General features: G+C 45.8%; 1 protein-coding gene across 2 annotated transcripts in view; it reads left to right on the plus strand.

Moving 5' to 3' along the window:
- Positions 1 to 740: 740 nt before the first annotated feature.
- MTMR9 (myotubularin related protein 9) overlaps positions 741 to 25,725 on the plus strand; it is a 58,871-nt gene continuing 33,886 nt past the window's right edge. Inside the window, exons 1-5 of one of the 2 annotated variants that reach the window (XM_063123741.1) lie at positions 741 to 1,046; positions 1,573 to 1,776; positions 1,885 to 2,249; positions 21,076 to 21,184; positions 24,968 to 25,093. In XM_063123741.1, coding sequence (XP_062979811.1) covers positions 2,065 to 2,249; positions 21,076 to 21,184; positions 24,968 to 25,093 — 420 coding nt within the window. In that variant the 5' untranslated portion in view covers positions 741 to 1,046; positions 1,573 to 1,776; positions 1,885 to 2,064. The remainder of the gene's footprint in view (positions 1,047 to 1,572; positions 1,777 to 1,884; positions 2,250 to 21,075; positions 21,185 to 24,967; positions 25,094 to 25,725) is intronic. The other variant, XM_063123740.1, reaches the window with a different exon arrangement.

Here is a 25,725-nt window from a genome sequence, read left to right on the forward strand (position 1 = left end):
GGGCAGGGCTCCTGCAGCTTTAACTGTTGTGATGAAGAGGGAATTCCACCAGGTTCTCCATGTATACAAATGACACCTGCTGAAATTCCCTTTTCTATGCAACTGTTAAAGATACAGGAGCCCGGTCCTCCTTTTCATGTGGTCACCCTAACAGTCCCTGACCTCAAGACTCTCACGACACACAAGGAAACAGGGATGGAGAGGGAAAAGGAAAACAAGAATACTGAGTTCTTAATGTCATGTAGTTTTTATAGTATAGCTCCTGCAGCTTTAACTGTTGTGATGAAGAGGGAATTCCACCAGGTTCTCCATGTATACAAATGACACCTGCTGAAATTCCCTTTTCTATGCAGCTGTTAAAGATACAGGAGCCCAGTCCTCCTTTCCATAGGGTCACCCTAATGTACTTGAAGGAGGGGGAGGATTTGACATCGGAACCCCCACACTAGACCCCCAACAGCTGGAGGGACGCGTTTCCAAACGGGCAATTTTCCGTAAGGATGTTTCCGGTAAGGTCAAAACGCCGGCTCAAAGGTTGGGAGCCTCTTTTGCCTCGCCCCGTCTTCCTCCTTTTCCATTTCCGCCCTCACCCGCTGACAAAGGCGGATTGGGCGCCGAGGACGGTGACGTGGGCGAGGCGGGCCTGGATTGGTTAGCGCTGGCCCCGCCCCTCGGCCGTAGCCGTGCCTGTGTGTGTGTGTGTGTGGTTTTCTTCCTCCTTCCCCTCCACATCCGGGGTCTTGGCTGGATGCTCTTCCTGCCGGCTGCAGCTGCTAGAGCTTCCATGGGGCCATAGACGGGGAGGGGGCTGAAGCCAAGGGGTCCCCCAGGGTGGGAGCGAGAGGGGGGGCTGAAGGAATTTTGGGGAGGGGGGAACTTACCTCCCCCAGCCCCCTCCTTTCAATAGAGCCAAGGGTTAACCCCTTTGCTGCTGGGCTCTACAGGCAACGCCCCCTCCCCATCTTTGCCCCCCTCCCCACATACGCTATGGGGCCTGACGCACCTCTCTGACAGCTGGGGGTTGAGCCGCTCTCTGTGTCCAAAAGGTGGGTATTCATCTCCAGCCCTTCTGAAGGGGCCACCCAGCCCAGTTCCTGCCCCATGGGTAGCAAGACCTGCATTTGGGGAGGGGCTGTTAAACCCACCCACCCACCCAAATAACAGCAGCTGGCAGCCTTGAGATTCCTTTAGGAACGGGAAGGGCTCTTGCTGCTTTCTTCGCAGTCATTATCCCCACCTCAACACCTCCAGCTCTTAGCCTGTGGCTGAGTTCAGACAACACGCTAATCAACTAATAGGAACAGAATGGGAAACAACCATTGATTAGCGTGTCATCCGAACTCAGCCTTTGTCTTCTCTTCCCTTCTCCTGCTAGAACTGGGCTCCCTCTGACTCTGCCCACTCTCTTCCCTTCTCTACAAATTCCCAGCTACCCTGCTGCTGGCTTGTGGGATTAGGCAGCCCTGACCACGCTGGTTGGTGCAGGGTTAGTCATGGTAGAGAGAAGGGGGGGGGGGGAAGGACAGGACCCTCAAATTCTTTCCCGAGTCCTTAAACCCTCTGTTGTTTTAGATGTCTGCTTCTTCTTCTTCGGCCCATCCATCCACATCTGACCTTTTACTGCACCTGGAGAGGGCTGTAATTGTGACATCCGAGAACCACCTCTTCAGTGGCTCCTTGGATTGTGACATCTTTCCTATCCATTCCCACCTCCATCTTCCCTCCCCTGCGACCTAAGGTCTGAGCTTTACCCTGCCCTAGACATCTCCCATACCTGTAAGTTATCCTGCCCTCTCTTTTAAACTCCATTAATGTTAATGCTTTTATTCTTCTAAGCTAGAAATATTTCACAGTTACGCTGTCTTCTCTTCTCCTCCCATCCAGTAAGAACTTGGATTTTGCAGCGATGACCTCTGCCAGACGATTAATTCTCAGCTAATACCGTAATCTCAGTGGTCGTGGCCTCCTGTGGAAGCTACCAAGAATTTTGGTTTGCATCTTGCGAGCGGGTTAGGATTGGCACCGGCTGGCCTTCAGGGACGTTGAACTGGATATAGGGGTACCATGGAGTTTGCTGAGCTTATCAAGACCCCACGGGCTGACAATGTGATCCTTCACCGCCCCTTCTACCCAACGGTGGAGGGGACACTGTGCTTAACAGGGCATCACCTCATCTTCTCCTCACGACGGCAAGACAACGTTGAAGAACTGTGGCTTTTGCATTCCAACATCGATTCTATCGAAAAACGGTGAGGATGTTTTAATCCCTTTGGGAGGTGGGGTGCGATGGGGACGGATGGACATTAGCAATACAGCTCAATAAACATGTACTTCTCTTCCAAGGCCATGGAATGTTTTGCTATCAGAATAGCATTGGAGGAAAAACACTAAATAAAATATTGATTTTTTTTTTTTAAAAAAAACCCACCCAATAACCAGTGTACTCTGAGTGGATTGCAATCAGTTAAAAGACTAAAATGCCATACAGTCAGTTAAACTATAAAATACGATACAAATATTTAAAAGGAGGTAATACAATAAAATACGAGGAAGGGGCTGTGGCTCAGAGGTAGAACACGTGCATTGCATGCTGAAGGTCCCAGGTTCAATCCGCGACTTCTCCAAGTAGGGCAGGAGATATTCCGGCCTAAAACCCTGCAGAGCCATTGCTGCCAGTCAGTGTAAACAATACTGGGTTGGATGGACCCATGGTCTGACCCTCAGTTTAAGGCAGCCCCCTATCTTCTATGCCACAAACAGCACAGGAATTGAAGAAGCAGCCATGAAAATCTAGAACTAGGTCTTCACAAAGCCTGGGTGTAAAGAAAGGGTTTTGCCTGGTGCCAAAAAGATAGCAAGGTAGGTACCAGGTGAGCCTCTTTGGGGAGGGCGTTCCCTTAGTAGGGTGCCACAGCTGAAAAGGCCCTTTCTCTTGTAGCCACCCACCTACAGGAGGAGGATGAGAGCTACCCAGAGGAGGAGGAGCTAAGGGTCCAAGCAGGTACATACGGAAAGGAGTCATGCTTTTAGATACTCTGGTCTCAAGCTGTTTAGGGCTTCCAAGCTCAACACCAACACTTTGAATGGGGCTCAGAAATAAACTGGAAATACTCTACATCGAGGAAATAGAAACCAAATGCACAGTTACAAGATGGGGGATACTTGGCTCAGCAATACTACAAACAAGAAGGATCTTGGAATTGTTGTAGATCACAAGCTGAATATGAGCCAACAGTGTGATATGGCTGCAAGAAAGGCAAATGCTATTTTGGGCTGCATTAATAGAAGTATAGCTTGCAAATCACGTGAGGTACTGGTTCCTCTCTATTCGGCCCTGGTTAGGCCTCATCTAGAGTATTGCGTCCAGTTCTGGGCTCCACAATTCAAGAAGGATGCAGACAAGCTGGAGCATGTTCAGAGGAGGGCAACCAGGATGATCAGGGGTCTGGAAATAAAGCCCTATGAAGAGAGACTGAAAGAACTGGGCATGTTTAGCCTGGAGAAGAGAAGATTGAGGGGAGACATGAGAGCACTCTTCAAAGACTTAAAAGGTTGTCACACAGAGGAGGGCCAGGATCTCTTCTCGATTCTCCCAGAGTGCAGGACACGGAATAACGGGCTCAAGTTAAAGGAAGCCAGATTCCAGCTGGACATCAAGAAAAACTTCCTGACTGTTAGAGCAGTACGATAAATGGAATCAGTTACCTAGGGAGGAGGTGGGCTTTCCCACACTCAAGGCCTTCAAGAGGCAGCTGGACAACCCTCTGTCAGGGATGCTTTAGGGTGGATTCCTGCATTGAGCAGGGGGTTGGACTCGATGGCCTTGTAGGTCCCTTCCAACTCTGCTATTCTATGAAAGCATTTCATGTATCTTGTCTCCGTCGTTCTTACAGCCATCCTGCAAAGCAAGCCAGTATAATTATCCCTCATGTTACAGGGGAGATGGCTGGCTGAAGGCCACTCTGAATTCACAGCTGCACTCACATTTGAACTTGTGGAATTAAAGATTACCTCAGGTCGACAGCAGCTGCAGACCAATGTGCCTGTGTCTCTTCGAAATGAATGCGGCCTACCTCTGTTCTGAGTTTTGGCCAAGGATGTTTGGTGGAATGGTTTTTGTGCAGGTAAAATTTCTCTTAATTCAACCACTGGAGTTTTGTTCCCTTATGCTCAGCATCTGATTTACATTGCTGCAGTCAGGAAGAATATTTCCCCTGGTCAAATCGGTCAAGGATCTGTGTTTCATAGAATCATAGAATAGCAGAGTTGGAAGAGGCCTACAAGGCCATCGAGTCCAACCCCCTGCTCAATGCAGGAATCCACCCTAAAGCATCCCTGACAGATTGTTAGATCAATGTTCTTTTCACCCAAGGACGAGATCCAAACAGCCCTTAAGCACGACTCCACCATTCCAGCGACAGAGGGTTCAAAAGCGCTTTATTGATTAGTAATCAAGGCCTGGTCTCTTCAAAGGGAGCAATCAGACAAAAGACATAGGGAATATGGTACAGTATTAAAGCTTTCAAGGGGCAGGGCCAGTAGCAGCATTAACCAATCAGAATGTAACACCAGAGCCCCCCCCCCTTATCTTTGCAAACAAAAATGGAGGTGGTTCTGCTAACAAGATGGTTGTCCAGCTGCCTCTTGAAGGCCTCTAGTGTGGGAGAGCCCTATGTAACGGATTCCATTGTCATACTGCTCTAACAGTCAGGAAGTTTTTCCTGATGTCCAGCTGGAATCTGGCTTCCTTTAACTTGAGCCCGTTATTCCGTGTCCTGCACTCTGGGAGGATCAAGAAGAGATCCTGGCTCTCCTCCGTGTGACAACCTTTGAAGTATTTGAAGAGTGCTCTCATGTCTCCCCTCAATCTTCTCTTCTCCAGGCTCAACATGCCCAGTTCTTTCAGTCTATCCTCATAGGGCTTTGTTTCCAGACCCCTGATCATCCTGGCTGCCCTCCTCTGAACACGCTCCAGCTTTTTCGTTTCTTTTCCCCTCTTTTGTTTTCTCCTGTTGTTCTTTAACAGTACAGGAGGCTGCGGGATGAGGTCGTTTGAGGGCTACAGTGAAGTTTTATTAGCATGCTGTCAGGTGAGAATGAGTCATGTGAAGCTGTGGAGTTAGTGGAAGGGTTGTCTGGATGTGATGGGTTGGATGCAGACTAATAAATGGAAGCTGAATCCTGATGGCAGTGTGACTAGGGTCCAAGAAATCAGGGTTCAACCAGTTCTGGATGGGGTGCCCCTTGAAAGAACAGGTTTGGGAGAACCCTTTGATTCAGCATTATTGTTTAGCTTGGAAAAAAGGAGGCTAAGGGGAGACCTGATAGTCTACAAAATTATGCATGGAATGGAGAATTATGCATGGAATGGAGAATGGATAGGGAGACATTTTTCTCCTTCTCTCATTATTATTATTATTATTATTATTATTATTATTATTATTATTATTATTATTTATTTATTTATATAGCACCATCAATGTACATGGTGCTGTACAGATAATACTCTCAAAATACTAGAGCCAGGGGACATCCCATGAAGCTGATTGGTGAGAGATTCAGGACAGATAAAAGGAAGGGCTTCTTCACACAATGCATAGTTAAACTAGATGTAGTGTACTACAACTACTAGATGTAGATCACAAGATGTAGTGATGGCCACCAATCTGGATGGCTTTAAAAGGGGGTTGGATAAATTCGTGGAGGAGAAGGCTATCAAGGGCTACTAGCCCTGATGGTTCTGTGCTATCTTCAGTATTCGAGGCAGTAAGCCTGTGTGCACCAGTTGCTGGGGAACATGGGTGGGAGGGTGCTGCTGCACCATGTCCTGCCTTGTTGGTCCCTGGCCGATGGCTGGTTGGCCACTGTGTGAACAGAGTGCTGGACTAGATGGACTCTTGGTCTGATCCAGCATCAGGGCACTTCTTATGTTCTTATCTCTGGAAGCTTAGGGACTTCAGAGGTTTTGCTAACTGTAGCCATTCATGGACAGCATAGCTGTCCACGCTCTAGCATCCTCCCGGTTGGATTACAATAATGTGGTATAAATGGGACTGCCCTTGAAGCTTTAATCACGTTAGAATTCAACGGCTAGAATTCTGACTGGTTTAACTGGTTGCAGCCGTGTTAGAATGGTTCTTAGAGAGTTTTACCGACTGCCTATTCACTTCCGCACTCAATTCAAGGTCTTTGTGCTTACCTTTAAAGCCCTAAGCACCGGGGACCCAAATGCCTGAAGGAGTGCTGTGGCGTTACACCCCACAAGTCAATTCCAAATGTATGTCTGCAGTGTGTAAGTCTGTGGTTTTTAGAATGTTGGCCTGAGTGGGCGGAGTTGGAATGTCTTGGGACGGGGAGGAGTGATATATAAGGGAAGGACGGAGGGGATTGAGAGAACTTTTTGGGGGGACTTGTTAGGGACTCTTAGAGTCTGTAGTGCTCTCTGTGTTTAGGGTACTTAAGTTCTGGGAAATTTGAGGTTCAGAGTAGTGTGTGGTGTCTTTAGAGCAGTGGTTCTCAACCTGGGGCACTCCAGATGTGTTGGACTGCATCTCCCAGAATGCCCCAGCCAGCTGGCTGGGGCATTCTGGGAGTTGTAGTCCAACACATCTGGAGCGCCCCAGGTTGAGAAAGGCTGCTTTAGAGTGTGGTGTGCACGTAGTGGATGTATATTAATCAATACTGAGCATAAAGAAAGTTCAAGAGTGATTGTGTGAGAAAAAGGAAAGCGCGTATGTGAATGAGTGACAGGATTGGATGAAAGGTTTCAAAAAGGTTTTTAAATGTTGTTATTTGAAACAAAGCTTATGAACTTTTAAAAATAAATTTTGTTTTGTTTTTAAACTTCCACAAAAATCCCACGTGTCTGTTTGGCATTTATCATCTTAAGTTTACACATGTAGCACCCACTCTGACAATCATTCACCATAGCAGATATAACTCACAGCGCATTATTATATATATTAAAATCCATTCTCCATTTTAAACCCCTTTCTCCACATAGTTTGGAGGAAGGTGGTTCTTATCCCTTGCCTCAGGCGTATCAAGCGGTGGTGCTTGGCTTGAGCAGGGAGTAGCCTCGGCCGGGTCTGGTGTTCAGAGCCTGTGTCGCCCCATAAGAAGTGGTGGCAGACGTGAGGCCTGGTGTTCAGAGCTTGTGTCGTGGCAAGTGCCTCTTCCCGTACCATCCTGGCCATGCCTTAAGGTCTTCAGAGGGGGCCTTTCTCTGAGCACCGTTAGTTGGTGAGGTATGTTATGTACAAAGCAGAGAAGCTTCTCCATGGTGGCCTGCCAACCCTGGCACAGCCTCCCCTAAGGAAGCTTGACAGGCGGTGACACTACAATCCTTGTAGTGCTGGGTCAAAATATTTCTGTGTGCCCTGGTGGTTTAACTTCAGGGGGTTGGACTTGATGGCATTGCAGACCCCTTCCAACTCTACTATTCTATGATTCTATTATTTCAGTTCTGCTTGGGAGTTTTCACGGTCATATTGCCTCTTAGGTTGTCGTTGTATGAAGGCTAGATGTATTGTGCTTCATTGTTTGTATTGGATTCTACTTTTACTGTTAGGTGCTGCTGGAGGGATGAGTTCTGTTGTTGTATTTTTATGCAGATGATTATTTTTATTGTGTGCTGTTTTCATTTCATCATGTTGTCCACCCAGAGAATTTGTGTTATCGGAGGACTAAAAATATAATATACATTTAATATAATGAGAGCCCGTGTGGTGTAGTGGTTAGAGTGTTGGACTGGGAGTCGGGAGACCCGGGTTCTAGTCCCCAGTCGGCCATGGAAGCTCACTGGGTGACTCTGGGCCAGTCACAGACTCTCAACCCAGCCTACCTCACCGGGTTGTTGTTGTGAGGATAGAAATGGGAGAGAAGGAGGATTATGTACACCGCCTTGGGTTCCTTGGAGGAAAAAAGGCAGGATAGAAATGTAATAAATATTACCATATTTCTTCGATTCTAAGATGCACTTTTCCCCCCATATAAACATCTCTAAAAACGGGGTGCATCTTAGAATCGCGGGTGCGATTATTATTCTTAGAATCAAAGCTTTTTTTTCTGTTGGTGGTCCTGGAATTAGTGTGCGTCTTACAATCGAAGAAATACGGTAATAATAACGGTGAGTTGGGCATTTTGAAAATAAATACATGACTCAATAAGAAATAATGCTGTCTCAGTTCCGTTAAATCAGCCTTCCCTAATTGGGAGCCCTGCATATGTGTTAGACTTACAACCCCCATCCCCAATGGGCACTGTGATCATGTTGGGTGGGGATAACGGGTGTTGTAATCCCAACACACCTGGTGGTGAGTGGCTGCGTTCGGTAATGGTGCAGAAGCAATACTTTTTCCTGCTAGCCAGAATAAGGGGTGGGTGGACCCTACTTTGGGAAAGGCATTGAAATCAGTAAGTTGGAGGTCCTTCTTCAGCCTTTGATTCTGTGACTTCCAGCTGTCATTTCTAATCCCAAGCAAGCAAGAGGAACGGTAATTAACCCGCAAGGGTTCTGAGCAACTTTTCTTCTTATAGGCTGGGGGGAGAGGAGAGAGAGAGAGAGAGAAATAGAAATAGAGAGAGATGGCATTATGGTCTGTGGAGCCTTCAGTTAGTTCTTGCATCCTACTTCTTTCTCTCACGCACACACACACATACATGCGCTCTTCTTTCTTCTGCACTAAAGAACAGCAAGCGGTTTGGAACAGTGTTGAAATGGGACAATTAACCTGTTTCAGCGCCCCTGCCGTGCTATTTTGCAACTTCCTCGGATGCGAATAAATGCGGAACTGGCACAGCAGCAGTTCTCCTTGTAAGGGCATCGGTGGACCGCTCTCTGAAATCATTGCCTGGGCAGCTTTGACTGTCCGCCGACTTAGTGAACAGTGGTTACTCATCGTAGTGTGCTTCCGGGGGTTAGGTGCCGTTCCTGAAGAATACATTTGAAGTGTGTGTTTCCTTAGAAAAGGAGAAAGAGGGTGGGGGAAACACGTTTTATTTCTATTCTTACTTAGTTCCATTTCCTAAAGGCTTGTGGTGGGTAAGAGTTCTCAATAAACAAACAAACAAACATGCACTGTTAAAAACAAGGACAACAGTTAAATGGAATATGCCCCACACATGCTTCATCCTAGCTGTTTAACGCCAGCCCTTGGAGGAAAATTGGTGCGTTTTTTGTTTTTTAATGTGCTCTGCTGGAGAGTATTTGCAGAAGCAGGGGCCACAGGTGTGGAAAAGCCCCTAAGATGGAGATCCCCAACTTCTTTGGATCTGTGGGCACATTTGGGACTTTGAGAAGCTGCTACGGGCACCACCCCAAAATGCCTAAGCAGTCGGTTGTGACTTTGGCATCTAGCTGCCACGTCTATTTATTTATTACATTTCTATACCGCCCAATAGCCGGAGCTCTCTGGGCGGTTCACAAAAATTAAAACCATTCAAAGTATAAAACAACAGTATAAAACCATAATATAAGCTCAACCAGATAAAAACAGCAGCAATGCAAAATTACAAATTTAAAACACCCAAGTTAAAATTTATTTATAGACTGTTAAAATGCTGGGAGAATAAAAACGTCTTCACCTGGCGTCTAAAAGCATATAATGTAGGTGCCAAGCGAACCTCCTTAGGGAGCTCATTCCACAGCCGGGGTGCCACAGCAGAGAAGGCCCTCCTCCTGGTAGCCACCTGCCTCACTTCCTTTGGCAGGGGCTCGCGGAGAAGGACCCCTAAGGATGACCTTAGGGTCCGGGCAGGTACATATGGGAGGAGGCGTTCCTTCAGATAGCCTGGCCCCAAGCCATTTAGGGCTTTAAATGTTAATACCAGCACTTTGAATCGGGCCCGGACCTGGACTGGCAGCCAATGAAGCTGGAAAAGTCTATGGTTGTTAAAGCTCCATCCGATGAGTGTTTTATTGGACGCTTGTTACTGAGCACTCACGGAGTTTGCTCAGGTCCCTCACATGACGTCGTCTGCCTCCTGCGCCTTCTGGCCCTCCTCGCGTGACAACCCCCCCACCCCATTAAGTCCGATGTTTTTTTAAACTTGGAATTGTTGCTCTCCTGCTGTGTGCAGGAGAAGCAGCGCCATTAGAACAGCAGACTCAATGGGACCGGTGCTCGTTCTGTACTTCCTCTTTTGAAAAGAGGAAGTAAATGAGGAATGAAAACACGGGCAGAGAAGTGAAGGTAGGGATCGTGTTAACCCCCAGTATGATAGAGCTTTTAGGCTGCATCTTATTCAGCAAAACCTTTTGTTGCGTGTTTCTTGGACACCGTAACGTCTCTTTAATAAGGCATTGTCTAATTCAGCTAATTGCTACTGCTTCTTTAAAACATATGTTTTAGCAATGTCCAGAATTTGCTTCTTTTTGCTGGGATGTTGTTATACAGCTAAATTTTGTATTGGAACAGTCTTTAATATTCAATGACGTACGCACTCTTTTACCTGCTCCATGGAAATTAACAAATGGTCATCGGAAATGGCTTCTCCGCACCCTTCTGACAGCTGAAAGTCTGATATTACAGTATTGGAAGGAGAAACACTCACCTCCTATAATGTAATGGATTGAGGACCTTGCATCACTTTCAATATTTGAATGGGTGGCATATAAACACTACCTTCAAATGGATACTTAATTGGATATTTCACCTGCTTTTGTTGAAGCCTACGTAAAATTGCAAGAGAATTCTACGCATTTCAAACAAACCCATGTACGTATGTTAAAGAGTGTGTGTGGCGGGGGAATGTAAAAATAAAAAAAAATATGTTTTGGGTGCCACTGGCCCCACATTGAAGACCCCCTATGCAGACACCACTGGAATGCTTGTAGGTACCATATTGGGGACTCCTAACCGAAGAACATCCCTTGATGTTCAGACTTGGTGTGCAGATGGTGGACTCCGCAAAGCGCTCCCTGCTGATGATAAATCCCTAAGGCAGTTTTCCCTGACTCGGTGCCCTCCTGGGGTATTGGAGTAGAGCTCCCATTATCCCCAGCCAACATGGCTACTGGCAAACCTTGGTCTCTGCTAGTCCATAGTGGCTTTATGGTTGTGGCAGAGTTATGAAGGCCAAAGAGCAGGACTGTTGTTAAGTCAGTGTTTGATGCCGGTTCAGTAAACACTGGCAGCAGACCCTCATACTGTGGCTATTACCGCCAAGTTCTTTGTCTTTTGTTACTGGGTCGTGGTAGAAGTGTGTCCTCTTGAGGAAGTGTGTGTGTGTATGTACATTGGTGGCCAAAACCCTGGACACTTTTTGAAATTTTCATGCTTATATTTGTTTGTTTATTTATTTATTACATTTTTATACCGCCCAATAGCCGAAGCTCTCTGGGCGGTTCACAAAAATGAATGTTCTGTTTCATGAAATTCAAATGTTTATATCAAATATTGAGTTTGTTCTGACTCTATACTGTTAGCTTCTCCCTACCCGGTGCCTGTTTACACTTCCCTGTACCTGTTTGCATTCTCCTTCCCTCTTTATTGTTTACTACAACTTATTAGATTGTAAGCCTATGCGGCAGGGTCTTGCTATTTACTGTGTAATCTGTACAGCACCATGTACATTGATGGTGCTATATAAATAAATAAATAATAATAATAATAATAATAATAATAATAATAATAATAATAATAATCAATTGAAAGACCTGATTCAAGTAATAAAAGAATCCTGTTTCTTTGCCTGGGTGTCCAACCAACTCCTTTCTTTGGTGCCATTGCTCTATTTATGATGTACGTACGAACACCTTTAATTTGAGAAATACTTCAAATATTCACACAATCTCCAATTGCGCTTCAGTTACAGAACAAACAGCAAAATTGAGACTTTCCCCCAACTTGAAACATGATGCATCGCAGATACTGCCATGTGATTGGTCCCCAGAACAGGGACTGGGATTGGCCAGTAGGGTTTGCAATTCCAATCCGCTTCTTCACTCAATTTATTTATTTATTTAGGGTGACCCTTTGAAAAGGAGGACCGGGCTCCTGTATCTTTAACAGTTGCATAGAAAAAGGAATTTCAGCAGGTGTCATTTGTATATACAGAGAACCTGGTGAAATTCCCTCTTCATCACCACAATTAAAGCTGCAGGAGCTATACTAGAGTGAGCATGTTTTAAAAGAGGGCAGGGCACCTGCAGCTTTAACTGTTGTGATGAAGAAGAAATTTCACCAGGTTCTCTGTATATACAAATGACACCTGCTGAAATTCCTTTTTCTATGCAACTGTTAAAGATACAGGAGCCCGGTCCTCCTTTTCAAAGGGTCACCCTATATTATTATTATTATTATTATTATTATTATTATTATTATTATTATTATTATTACTACAGTTCTATACCTCCCAATAGCCGGAGCTCTCTGGGCGGTTCACAAAAATTAAAAACATTCAACGTATAAAACAACAGTATAAAACCACAATATAAAATACAATATAAAAGCTCAACCAGATAAAAACAGCAGCAATGCAAAATTACAGATTTAAAACACCAAGTAAAAATTTATTTATAGATATTATTGGGTTGAAAGATATTTATTAGATAAATATCTAATAAATTTAAAAGACAGATATTATAGACGGTTAAAATGCTGAGAGAATAAAAAGGTCTTCACACCTGTGCAAGTCAATCACACCTGTGTTTGTTTTCAGACTAAAGTAAGCATTACTTCTTCTTGTACTGCAGATATTTGCATTCTGTTTTTTTTTGTATTGAATTCAGCATTTAATTTGATATATAAACATTTGAATTTCGTGAAACAGAACATTTTCTGTAAGCATGCAAAGTTGCAAAACATGAAAATTTTGAAAAGTGTCCACAGTGTTAGCCACCACTGCATGTGTAAAATAGCTTCAGAGCAGCAATTTTAAGGAGAGAAATTTGCGATAAGCTGATCTGTGTTGATGAGTAAGCCATTACGGTTGGGTTTTAATGTTACATTAAACGGATGTGTATTTTGCTTTTGTTCCTATGTGCCCTGTTTCTTTGTAATGGCTTTTGCTGCACAAATAAATTTGTATCTGTTGTTGTGTGCACACACGCAGCATTCGGGCAAAGTTTTAAGCATCCATGCATTGGATCAGCGGAGATTGCGTCAGCCTGACACTGCATAATGTAATCCCCAAATCCCTGGCTGACCTCATCCGCTCCTGCTAATTTGGTGCAACTGTGCCAGTGATTTAGCATTCCCTAGCCATGGAAGCCCTGATCTTTTATGTCTGGTCCTGCGTGTCTGACTTTCGAGCTTAACGTGTCTGTCTGATCGAGCTTAGCGTTATCACAGCGGTGATCCGCTTTGCCGCTTCTAAGTCCACTTCACTTTCTCTGTTTCTAATGCTTCATACCTGTGAGGGGATCAGAGTCCTCCTTGTTCCAATGAACTGTATGAACAAGGGCTCTTCTCTTCCATCCATCCATCCAATGGAGCCCTGCAAAATTCAGCATCCAAATTCAGCATTCAATTTCTCTCATAGAATCATAGAATAGCAGAGTTGGAAGGGGCCTACAAGGCCATCGAGTCCAACCCCCTGCTCAATGCAGGAATCCACCCTAAAGCATCCCTGACAGATGGTTGTCCAGCTGCCTCTTGAATGCCTCTAGTGTGGGAGAGCCCACAACCTCCCTAGGTAACTGATTCCATTGTCGCACTGCTCTAACAGTTAGGAAGTTTTTCCTGATGTCCAGCTGGAATCTGGCTTCCTTTAACTTGAGCCCGTTATTCCGTGTCCTGCACTCTGGGAGGATGGAGAAGAGATCCTGGCCCTCCTCCGTGTGACAACCTTTTAAGTATTTGAAGAGTGCTATCATGTCTCCCCTCAATCTTCTCTTCTCCAGGCTAAACATTCCCAGTTCTTTCAGTCTCTCTTCATAGGGCTTTGTTTCCAGACCCCTGATCATCCTGGTTGCCCTCCTCTGGACACGCTCCAGCTTGTCTGCGTCCTTCTTGAATTGTGGAGCCCAGAACTGGATGCAATACTCTAGATGAGGCCTAACCAGGGCCGAATAGAGAGGAACCAGGACCTCACGTGATTTGGAAGCTATACTTCTATTAATGCAGCCCAAAATAGCATTTGCCTTTCTTGCAGCCATATCACACTGTTGGCTCATATTCAGCTTGCAATCTACAACAATTCCAAGATCCTTCTTGTTTGTAGTATTGCTGAGCCAAGTATCTCCCATCTTGTAACTGTGCCTTTGGTTTCTATTTCCTAAATGTAGAACTTGGCATTTATCCCTATTAAATTTCATCCTGTTGTTTTCAGCCCAGCACTCCAGCCTATCAAGATCCCTTTGAAGTTTGTTTCTGTCTTCCAGGGTATTGGCTATCCCACCCAATTTTGTGTCGTCTGCAAATTTGATAAGCACTTGGTTGCTCCCCTCTGTCTGTTCCCCCCTCCCAATTATAATGCCAAGCTCCTAGCCCTTATGGTTTTTTGGGGGGGGACGACGACTTAGAAGCGTGTGAGCTGCATCTTGTAAAAAGTGAAGTAACCAAACCGTGCACAGCCCATGACCCCTGGATGCAAGTTATATTTCCCATATCTTTTCCTCACCACCATCGAATTCCCACCACCACCATCAAGAAGCAGCCGGCATTGCTGCTAATTGTTGCATGGGGGAAGCAGCAAAGCTCAGCTGAAAACTTTTCTTTTTTTCCAAAGCTTTTGGAACTAATTTATTTCTTACATACCGCCCAACAGCCGGACCTCTCTGGGCGGTTCACAAAAATTAAAGCCATGAAGAGCATAATAAAACAACCAACCATTTAAAAACACGAATACAAAATACAATATAAAAAGCACAACTAGGATTAAAACCACACAGCAAAAAATGATGTAGGTTAAAATATGGAATTAATACAGCAAAGTTTAAATGTAAGTTAAAAACAGTTTAAATTTAGCAAAGTGAATTTTAGTAAATTTAAGTTTAGCAAAGTTTAAATTTAGGTGTTAAAATACTGAGAGAATAAAAAGGTCTTCAGCTGGCGACGAAAGGAGTACAGTGTAGGCGCCAGGCAGACCTCTCTGGGGAGCTCATTCCACAACCGGGGTGCCACAGCAGAGGAGGCCCTCCTCCTAGTAGCCATCTGCCTCACTTCCTTTGGCAGGGGCTCGCGGAGAAGGACCCCTGCAGATGATCTTAAGGTCCAGGCAGGCACATCAAACTTTAGTTTGATCTTACTGTCCTGTAATGTTAGTTTTATTGTCCCCTGTGACTGTTTGTCATGTTCCCTTCTCGTTTATTGTGATTTTTATCAGATTGTAAGCCTATATGGCAGGGTGTTGTGGTTTCATTGTTTTACTATGTACAGCACCATGTGCATCGATGGCATTATATAAATAAATCATCATCATCTCCAGGTGCTTGAGGAGGCGGAAACCTCCTCCAGCAACAGAGAAGCAGCTGACATTTGACACACTGGACACACTGGCAGGAATGGAGGAGGAAGCAATAATAATAATAATAATAATTTTATTTATTTATTACCCACCTCTCTCTCTGGATCGAGGCGGGGAACAACATTAGATACAAAATACCTCCTCTTAGCTCAGTGATCCCGAAGCTAGATAGCCTAGCTACAGTGATCCATGCTCTGATAACCGCTCGTTTGGATTACTGCAATGCGTTATACGTGGGGCTGCCTTTGAAAACGGTCCAGAAACTTCAGCTGGTACAAAACAGGGCAGCCTGTTTATTAACAGGGACTGGCCGGCGAGATCACATTACGCCAGTCCAGGTCCGGGCCCGATTCAAAGCGCTGGTATTGACATTTAAAGCCCTAAACGGTTTGGGGCCAGGTTATTTGAAGGAACGCCTCCTCCCATATGTACCTGCCCGGACCTTAAGTTCATCTACAGGGGCCCTTCTCCGTGAGCCCCTGCCAAAAGAAGTGAGGCAGGTGGCTACTAGGAGCAGGGCCTTCTCTGCTGTGGCACCCCGGTTGTGGAAGGAGCTCCCCAGAGAGGTCCGCCTGGCGCTTACACTGTACTCCTTTCGTCGCCAGCTGAAGACCTTTTTATTCTCTCAGTATTTTAACACTTAATTTTAACTTAAATTTAAATTTTACTGTTTTAACTCTGTATTTTAATCTTATATCAATTTTGCTGCGTGGTTTTATCCTGGTTGTGCTTTTGATACTGTATTTTGTATTTGTGCTTTTAACCTGTTGGTTGTTTTATTATGGTTTTAACTTTTGTGACCTGCCCAGAGAGCTTCGGCTATTGGGTGGTATAAAAAATGTAATAAATCAATCAATAAATAAGCAGCCTCCCTCACCCCAGCGATTGTCAGGAGGCGTGAGGTGAATGTGCTGACATGGGTGCATGTAGCGTGTTGCCAAAACCTTCTGCGGCCCTTGGAGTGAAAAAGGTTGTGCACCCCAGTGAGAGCCAGTGTGGTGTAGTGGCTGAAGTGTTGGACTGGGAGTCGGGAGATCCGGGTTCTAGTCCCCACTCGGCCATGGAAACCCACTGGGTGACTTTGGGCCAGTCACAGACTCTCAGCTCAACCTACCTCACAGGGTTGTTGTTTTGAGGATAAAATGGAGAAGAAGAGGAGGATTATGTATGCTGCTTTGGGTTCCTTGGTGGAAAAACGGCGGGATATAAATGCAATAATACATACATACCCCAGAAGCCAAACTGACACCTAGGCAAGGTTTTGGTAGCCTATACAGTTTCAGATAAGGTTTTTCCCCCCTTCGTCTTCTGCTCATCAATTTTATGCTTCCCAGAGAGGACTGGAGGTTCGCTATGCTTCGGCATGGCAGAGGTTTGTGTAGTCCTGGCAATGCTGTGTGTCTTTCTTTTAAAAAGCAACCTTTAGCTATTTTGATTAGAGAAGATGCAAGCGATGTCTGGAAAAAGTGGTGTCCGAAGGCAGGGCTTAAATATCTTTGATGATAATGTGCCCCTTCCTCTTTCACGGCCTTCCATCAATCACTCCCCGCTGCCCTAAAAATATATACCGCCATCGGCTGTCACTGCATAAAGTTTGTCTGGGCCTCTGCTCTTCTAAAAAGCGAAACTTTTTTTTAAAAAAGAAATGCCTCCAGATTTTGCAAATCTCAGGTGAGTATGTGCTAAAGCGTGCAGATCGAAAACATGTACACAGAAGGGGTATCGTTGAATCTTTTCAGGTATTTCCTGTCCATTTGGGAATAGCTTTAGAGCAGTGGCTCCCAGTTGGTGGTCCGCAGACCCCAGGGGGTCCGTAGCACCATTCACTTATTAGCTCTTCAAGGTCTGCAAATACGCCGTCTCCCGCGCTCCGTTTGCTTCGATGGTGACGTCATGCGCGAAACTACCTGCGTGATCTAGCGACTAGCTTCAGAGATTACGTCCCTGTACCTAATCCTGAAAACTCACGGAGAAGGAATCCTTTTGAATGTGGTGATGTACAACTCACAACTCTATCTGCAGAAGAGCAAGATGCACTTGTTGACGTGACTTGTGATGGTTCATTGAAATCATTTTTCAAAGACTATAGACTGGACCAATTCTGGGTGAAGGTTTTTCCTGATTATAAGAAGTTAGGTGAAAAAGCTTTGAAACATCTAGTTCCCTTTTGTTCCACATATCTTTGTGAGCAAACATTTTCAACATTTTGTTATATGGAGAACAAGCATAGAAATCGGCTCGATGTTGATCCAGATTTGAGATTAAAAGTAGGAAATATTGAACCGGATGTGGAAGGGATTGTTCGAGACAAAAAGAGGCATGATTTCTCCCATCACATTTAGATTTAGTAGCTGCTCGACAGGTCACAATTTGTTCAATGGGTAAACTAGACGTTAGTAAAATTAAATTCGGCTTTATATTCCTAACTAAATCATTGTCATTTTTGTGTGGTAATAACACAAATATCACAGATTTTAGGGTCTGTTTTTTAGTATACCTAAAATCCTTTGCTTATTAGGGGCTACCCTTTATTTTCTCCAAAAAAATTGCTTCGCACAGGTAACTACCATAGAGATATCAAATTTTTCAAAAGTAGGGGGTCCATGGCTTGGAATTTGAAAAACAAGGGGTCCGCAGTACTTAGCTAATTGGGAACCACTGGTTTAGAGGATTAAATCTGAGTCCGCCTGCTAGGAGAATCAAATGAGTAAAAGTCAAGATCCTTCAGCTGGTTTCATTGCAAGATTTCAATCTATCTCAAACTGCTATCCAGACCTCATGCCCCAGGTTCGGAAGTGATCTTTTGTTCAAAGAATAGCAGGGTCTTCCCTTCAGTCCTTCATTTCTCCAGGCAGAAAGGGAGTGTGAAAGGCTGAAGCCGGCAACTCAGCTCGCGTCCAACCCACACTCCCAAGTAAATCAGTCTCCGGCTTTATTGGAAACACAACTTGAACAGCAAGCAACGAATAAATGCAGAGGATCGAAACTGCAGGAAAAGGGTGTGGGGCAGCTGAAGCAGTTGAAATAAAGAGTAACGGTTTGGATGATGTGAAAACGCAGCGCAACTCAGGACAGCAGCAGAGACATCAGGGCATTCCAGCTGGACAGCAGGAAAAACTTCCTGACTGTTAGAGCAGTACGACAATGGAATCAGTTGCCTGGTGAGGTTGTGGGCTCTCCCACACTAGAGGCCTTCAAGAGGCAGCTGGACAAGCATCTGTCAGGGATGCTTTAGGGTGGATTCCTGCATTGAGCAGGGGGTTGGACTCGATGGCTTTATAGGCCACTTCCAACTCTGCTATTTTATGATTCTATAACCAGTGCAGCGCGGGTTTGATTCCCACTGAGGAATAAACTGAATGAAAACTTCTCCCTAGGAAGAGCAGACACTGAATGCATGACAGCTGATAATCAGGCTGGATCAGTCACTGATGGATCTATACAGGAAAAATGACAGCAGTTCTAAATGCAACGATTAGGAGGCAGTTTGACAAATTATTATTATTATTATTATTATTATTATTATTATTTATATAGCACCATCAATGTACATGGTGCTGTACAGATAACACAGTAAATAGCAAGACCCTGCCGCATAGGCTTACAATCTAATAAGTTGTAGTAAACAATAAAGAGGGAAGGAGAATGCAAACAGGCACAGGGAAGTGTAAACAGGCACCGGGTAGGGTGAAGCTAACAGTATAGAGTCAGAACAAACTCAATATTTGAAGGCTATAGGGAAAAGAAAAGTTTTTAGCTGAGTTTTAAAAGCAGTGATTGAGTTTGTAGTTCTCAAGTGTTCTGGAAGAGCGTTCCAGGCGTAAGGGGCAGCAGAAGAAAAAGGACATGACACCCAGTTGGGGCAGGACAGAATCATAGAATAGTAGAGTTGGAAGGGGCCTCTAAGACTATCGAGTCCAACCCCCTGCTCAATGCAGGAATCTACCTCAAATCATATCTGACTGATGGCTGTCCAGCCATCTGCCTCTTGAAGGCCTCTAGTGTGGGAGAGCCCACCACCTCCCTAGGTCATTGGCTCCATTGTCGTACTGCTCTAACAGGACATTTTTCCTGATGTCCAGACTTCCTGTCACTTGAGCCCATTATTCCATGTCCTGCACTCTGGGAGGATCGAGAATAGTTCCTGGGCCTCCTCTGTGTGACAGCCTTTCAAGTATTTGAAGACTGTGATCATGTCTCCCCTCAATCTTCTCTTCTCCAGGCCAAACATGCCCAGTTCTTTCAGTCTCTCCTCACAGGGCTTTGTTTCCAGCTGAAGTCCAAACCATCTAGAGATCTACCTTCTGCCCAGGCCCCTGGGTTAGAGCAGTTCAACAAGGGAACCAGTTCCCTAGGGAGGTTGTGGGCTCTCTAAACACTAGAAGCCTTCAAGAGGCAGCTGGGCAACCATCTGTCAGGGATGCTTTAAGGTGGATTCCTGCATTGAGCAGGGTGTTTATATATTTATTTATTTATTTAAGCATTTTTATTCCGCCATTCAGCCGAAAAAGGCTCTCATGGCAGCTTACAAAAATATTGGCTCGATGGCCTTATAGGCTCCTTCCAACTCTACTATTCTATGACTCTAAGGCCCTGATGGCATGGCCAATGGTCAGGAATGCTGGAAGTCAACGTCCAAAACATCTGGAGAGCTATGTTCTGCCTCCCCTGGCTTAATCCTTCTCCCATCCACTGATTTTTCATGGCAAATGCCTCCCTTAGCAGTTTTCTGCCTTGTTTTTTCTCCTAGTTAGGCTTTCTGAGAGAAGACAGTGGGGGATTGGTGTGTGTGTGTGGGGGGGGCAAATTGGCCAGTGTGGGGAAGAGTTGGGCATCCACTTTCCTATCTGTCAGTTTTCCTTTCCCACTTGGGTCCACCCTATACTTGTATCACTTCAACCAGTGACCACATCAAGCCAGTCCTTTTCCAGCTTCATTGGCTGCCAGTCCAGGTCCGGGCCCGATTCAAAGTGCTGGTATTAACATTTAAAGCCCTAAACGGCTTGGGGCCAGGCTATCTGAAGGAACGCCTCCTCCCGTATGTACCTGCCCGGACCCTAAGGTCATCCTCAGGGGTCCTTCTCCGCGAGCCCCTGCCAAAGGAAGTGAGACAGGTGGCTACCAGGAGCAGGGCCTTCTCTGCTGTGGCACCCCGGCTGTGGAATGAGCTCCCTAAGGAGGTTCGCTTGGCACCTACATTATATGCCTTTAGACGCCAGGCGAAGACCTTTTTATTCTCCCAGCATTTTAACAGTCTATAAATAAATTTTAACTTGGGTGTTTTAAATTTGTAATTTTGCATCGCTGCTGTTTTTATCTGGTTGAGCTTTTATATTGTATTTTATATTATGGTTTTATACTGTTGTTTTATATTTCGAATGTTTTTAATTTTTGTGAACCGCCCAGAGAGCTCCGGCTATTGGGCGGTATAGAAATGTGATAAATAAATAAATAAGTGCAGGTTTGGGCATCTCCCACTTGCCAAGAGGATGTTGCATTCTGCCCTTCGCGTGTTTTCAACCAGCTCCTCGTGCCTGTTAAATGAAGGGATGTGTTAACGACTAAAGAGGTCTTGACCTCTTGCTCATTGCGTGCTGATGAAAAGCCGTCCGGGCGGCGTTCTTCTTCGCCTTCTTAAACGTCCCTGCCTTTGTATCGCTACAGCTTTCTCGGCTCCTTGGGCACCATCATCATCAAATGCAAAGACCTGCGGATTATTCAGCTTGACATTCCTGGCATGGAGGAGTCTTTGAACATAGCCAGCTCCATTGAGGTAAGATGATCCGTAGGACTTGGAATGATCTGGCCCCCTTTTTACATAGGTCCTTGTTGGAAACTGTGGCAGCGCTCACTTTCCCAGGGGTGTTGGGGTACTACTACTACTACTACTACTACTATTACTATTATATTTATTTCTTACCCGCCTTTCCCTTTGGATCGAGACGGGGAACAAGATTAGAACAGGAATCAATACATCTTAAAAATTCATGATTTTACATTGATCTGGATAGGCCTGCCTGAAAAGGCTAGTCTTTAAACGAATCTCCTCCGGCAGACCGATCCACAATCTGGGGGCGACAGAAGAAAAGGTCCTCTGGGAAACTGATGTCAGCCTAGTTTTAGCTGACTGAAGTAAGTTCACCCCAGAGGACCTGAGTGTGCGGGGCGGACTGTATGGGAGAAGGCGATCCCGCAGGTAACCGGGACCCAAACCATGTCGGGCTTTAAAGGTAATGACCAACACTTTGTACTTCGCCCGGAAACTAATTGGCAGCCAGTGGAGTGATTTTAATGTTGGGGTAATATGCTCACCCCTAGATGTACTGGTGACCAACCGGGCTGCCATATTTTGAACTAGTTGAAGTTTCCGAACTAGGAACAGTGGTAGCCCTATGTAGAGCGCATTGCAGAAGTCAAGCCTTGAGGTTACCAGCGCGTGCACTACTGTCTTTAGGTCTTCTGACTCTAAGAAGGGGTGCAGCTGGCGTATCAGCTGATAGTAGGCACTCCTGGCTGTCGCATCAATCTGGGCTGTCATTTGGAGCGACGGATCCAGGAGCACCCCCAAACTGCGAACACAGTCTTTCAGGGGGAGTGTAGCCCCATCCAGAACTGGCTGACACACCTCCAAACCTAGGTCAGAGCCCTTGACAGCAAGCACCTCTGTTTTGTCTGGATTCAGCTTCAGTGTGTTTTTCCTCATCCAGCCCATTACCGCCTCCAAGCATTCATTCAGAGGAGACACACTATCCTTAGCTGATGCTGTTACTGAAGGCATAGAGAAATATATAGGATAGGAAGGGAGGCTTGTTCAAAGAGGCATTCAGACATTGAGCATCAAGAAATGGAAGTGCAAAGGTGGGTTTATGTGTTAAAAAATACCTCCCTGTCTACCTAAAAATGTAATACATTGGAATTGTTGGCAGTTATTCTATTCTATCCTATTAAAATCAGGAATATTGAGCCTCTTTCAGCCAGAGGGTCAGATTCAGTTTTGAAGACCCACCCGGGGACTGCGTTTTAGTGAAAGGGGAGGCCAAAGATACCTGCATATTTTAGCTTGAAGCTCTTCTTTCCGGTCACTAAGCCTTAGGTGAGGCCTTTCAACTTTCTTAGGGTGGGGAGAAAAGTTGTACAAAAGCTGTGAAACCGTCCAACAGTCGGTGTCTGGGAGGGAGAGGGTGCAGCTAGGGAAAAGAGGCATTGCTATCTGGAGAATTTTGGGGGGTTGGTCCCTGGACCTGAGGTCCATAGAATCATAGAATAGTAGAGTTGGAAGGGGTCTCTAAGGCCATCAAGTCCAGCCCCCTGCTCAATGCAGGAATCCACCTCAAAGCATCCCTGACAGATGGCTGTCCAGCTGCCTCTTGAAGGCCTCTAGGGTGGGAGAGGCCACAACCTCACCAGGCAACTGATTCCATTGTCGTACTGCTCTAACAGTCAGGAAGTTTTTCCTGATATCCATCTGTAAACATAGAATCATAGAATAGCAGAGTTGGAAGGGGCCTACAAGGCCAGCCAGTCCAACCCCCTGCTCAATGCAGGAATCCACCCTAAAGCATCCCTGACAGATGGTTGTCCAGCTGCCTCTTGAAGGCCTCTAGTGTGGGAGAGGCCACCACCTCACCAGGCAACTGATTCCATTCTCGTACTGCTCTAAGAGTCAGGAAGTTTTTCCTGATGTCCAGCTGGAATCTGGCTTCCTTTAACTTGAGCCCGTTATCCCGTGTCCTGCACTCTGGGAGGATCAAGAAGAGATCCTGGCCCTCCTCTGTGTGACAATCTTTTAAGTATCTGAAGAGTGCTACCCTGTCTCCCCTCAATCTTCTCTTCTCCAGGCTAAACATGCCCAGTTCTTTCAATCTGGTTTCTTCACCCTGATATAATATAAATTTTGAGCTCATCTTGCTCCATATTCATATCCCCCCCCTTCCCCAAAGGTAGCTTTATAACTGAAACCTCACTTCCACCTCCAGCTCAGCCATTGGCTGAGCTGCTGTGACTCTGTGGCATGTTCGCAGAAACCTTCTACCTGCTCGGTGGAAAGCTGCTGGCTGGGGAATGTTGGCAAACGGTGCAACTTTTGTGAAGTAAAGTCACTTGGGATGGCAGAAGCAACTCGGATGGGACCCAGCAGTCAGAGAGGAAGGGCATTTTTGTCAGCGTTTGTGACATCATGCCTCTCTTCTTATCAGCTCAGGGGTTGGCTGCTCTGAGGTGCCTTTGCCATGTCCCTGCACTTACTATCTGTAGAGACTACGGGCATGTCTGCACCTGCCTTTTCCCCTGGGATCGTCCCTGTGCGTCCACACGCTGCACAGGAGATCCCAGGAGCAGGCAGGGATCATCCCTCCATTTTCCCGGAATTACTGAGACTACTTTTTCCCTAGTTTTTCCCACGGTCCCAAGGATGTGGGCGCCCATCCCAGATTCTTTCCTCCTCCCCGTGAGTAGCGGGACTCAACAGAGGGAAGGAATTGGGCTGGGGGGAGTCCAGGGTCATCGGGGTGAGGTGGGGTGGGGCGCTTATTTTATAACTTTTGCTGGATCGCAAGTGCGCTCCAGCTCCTGTCTTTAAAATAAAAATGGTGAACATAACGGTATGACATCCCTTTTCCCTTCCGGGATGTTGCACTTCTGTTTAGATGGCCAGGGACGATCCCGGAGGCAGGTAAGTCCAGGATTGTCCCCCCTCCCTCCCTCTACACCCTTAGGTGTAGACATGCCCTACACCGCTCTGGCTGATAGGTTTCCATACGATACTGAGCAAGCCCACGCTGTGTGCGTCCGCAGCGTCATCAAGGAATGCAACACCCAGACATGGGAGGCTGGCTGACTCCTTGAGCAGAAGAAGCTGTGGAACCGATGCCAAGCAGACGCTAAGGACAAATTTATTTGAAAATTTAAATTTATTTATTTAAAGGAAGCCAGATGCCAGCTGGACATCAGGAAAAACTTCCTGACTGTTAGAGCAGTACGACAATGGAATCAGTTGCCTGGTGAAGTTGTGGGCTCTCCCACACTAGAGGCCTTCAAGAGACAGCTGGACGACCATCTGCCAGGGATGCTTTAGGGAGGATTCCTGCATTGAGCAGGGGGTTGGAATCGCTGGCCTTGTAGGCCCCTTCCAACTCTGCTATTCCATGATTCTATGATTCTATTTATTTATTACACTTATATACCGCCCTCATAGCCAGAGCTCTCTGGGCGGTTTACAGAAATTCTAAAGTTGAGATAAAAACAAGTATACAAAATTTTAAAATTTAAAACACAGAACATACACACATAAAGCATTAAAAACCATTAAAAGAACTAAACATGTGTGTGATTAAGATGTGCCTGGGCAAAGAGGAAAGTCTTAACCTGGCGCCGGAAAGATAGCAGCGTTGTCGCCAGGCGAGCCTCGCCAGGGAGATTGTTCCATAGTCTGGGGGCCACCACCGAAAAGGCCCTGTCCCAAAAGGAAGCATTGAACTACCTTTTGAAACCAAAGGGCGTTTAGCAAGTTGTGACACTGTGTGTGCCTTTTCTTTCCTTTTTTTTTTGCTCCCTTCAGGCCCTGTCTACTTTGGATGCCATCACCCTGATGTATCCGTTCTTTTATCGGCCCATGTTTGAAGTCATCGAAGACGGCTGGCACTCTTTCCTGCCAGAGCGTGAATTCGAGCTGCTGAGTGCCGTGGTAAGTCCTGAACGTCTTTCCCTGTTCTTTCAGCTCACCTGGAGGCTTCGCTCCAAGTTCCTTTCCTACATCAAGTGAGAATCGAAAGGAGGGTGGGAGTGGTTCCCTGGGGAGGACCACTGGCCCTCTTGTTCACAGCCCGTGGGCGCAAAGTCACTTTGAATTGTTTTCATTCGAAGCGTTTCCCCCCCCCCCCCCCCGCCCCCAAACTCCTCAACCAGAAGGCTCCCGGAGCAGTTAATGTGCCATCAGTAAAAGAAGGTCGTCCCTGCCCTCAGACTTATGATCTGAGAAGATGCGATCTGAGAAGACATGATGTACGAGGGCCTAATCTACACCAAGCACGATATTGCACTATGAAAGCGGTATATAAAAGGCAGGAGCCACACCAAGCAGGATAAAGCGGTATATGGGATGTGTCAATGGGCCCCAACAGTTGTCAGGGCACTTCAATACCACTATTGAAGTGGTATACTATTGAAGTGGTATACTATTGAAGTCAGCAATACTACAAATGAGAAGGATAGTGGGCTGAATATGAGCCAACAGTGCAATAGGGCTGCAAGAAAGGCAAATGCTATTTTGGGCTGCATTAATAGAAGTATAGCTTCCAAATCGCGTGAGGTACTGGT

Source organism: Elgaria multicarinata, chromosome 4, assembly GCF_023053635.1.
Source record: "Elgaria multicarinata webbii isolate HBS135686 ecotype San Diego chromosome 4, rElgMul1.1.pri, whole genome shotgun sequence".
Classification (NCBI taxonomy): domain Eukaryota; kingdom Metazoa; phylum Chordata; class Lepidosauria; order Squamata; family Anguidae; genus Elgaria; species Elgaria multicarinata.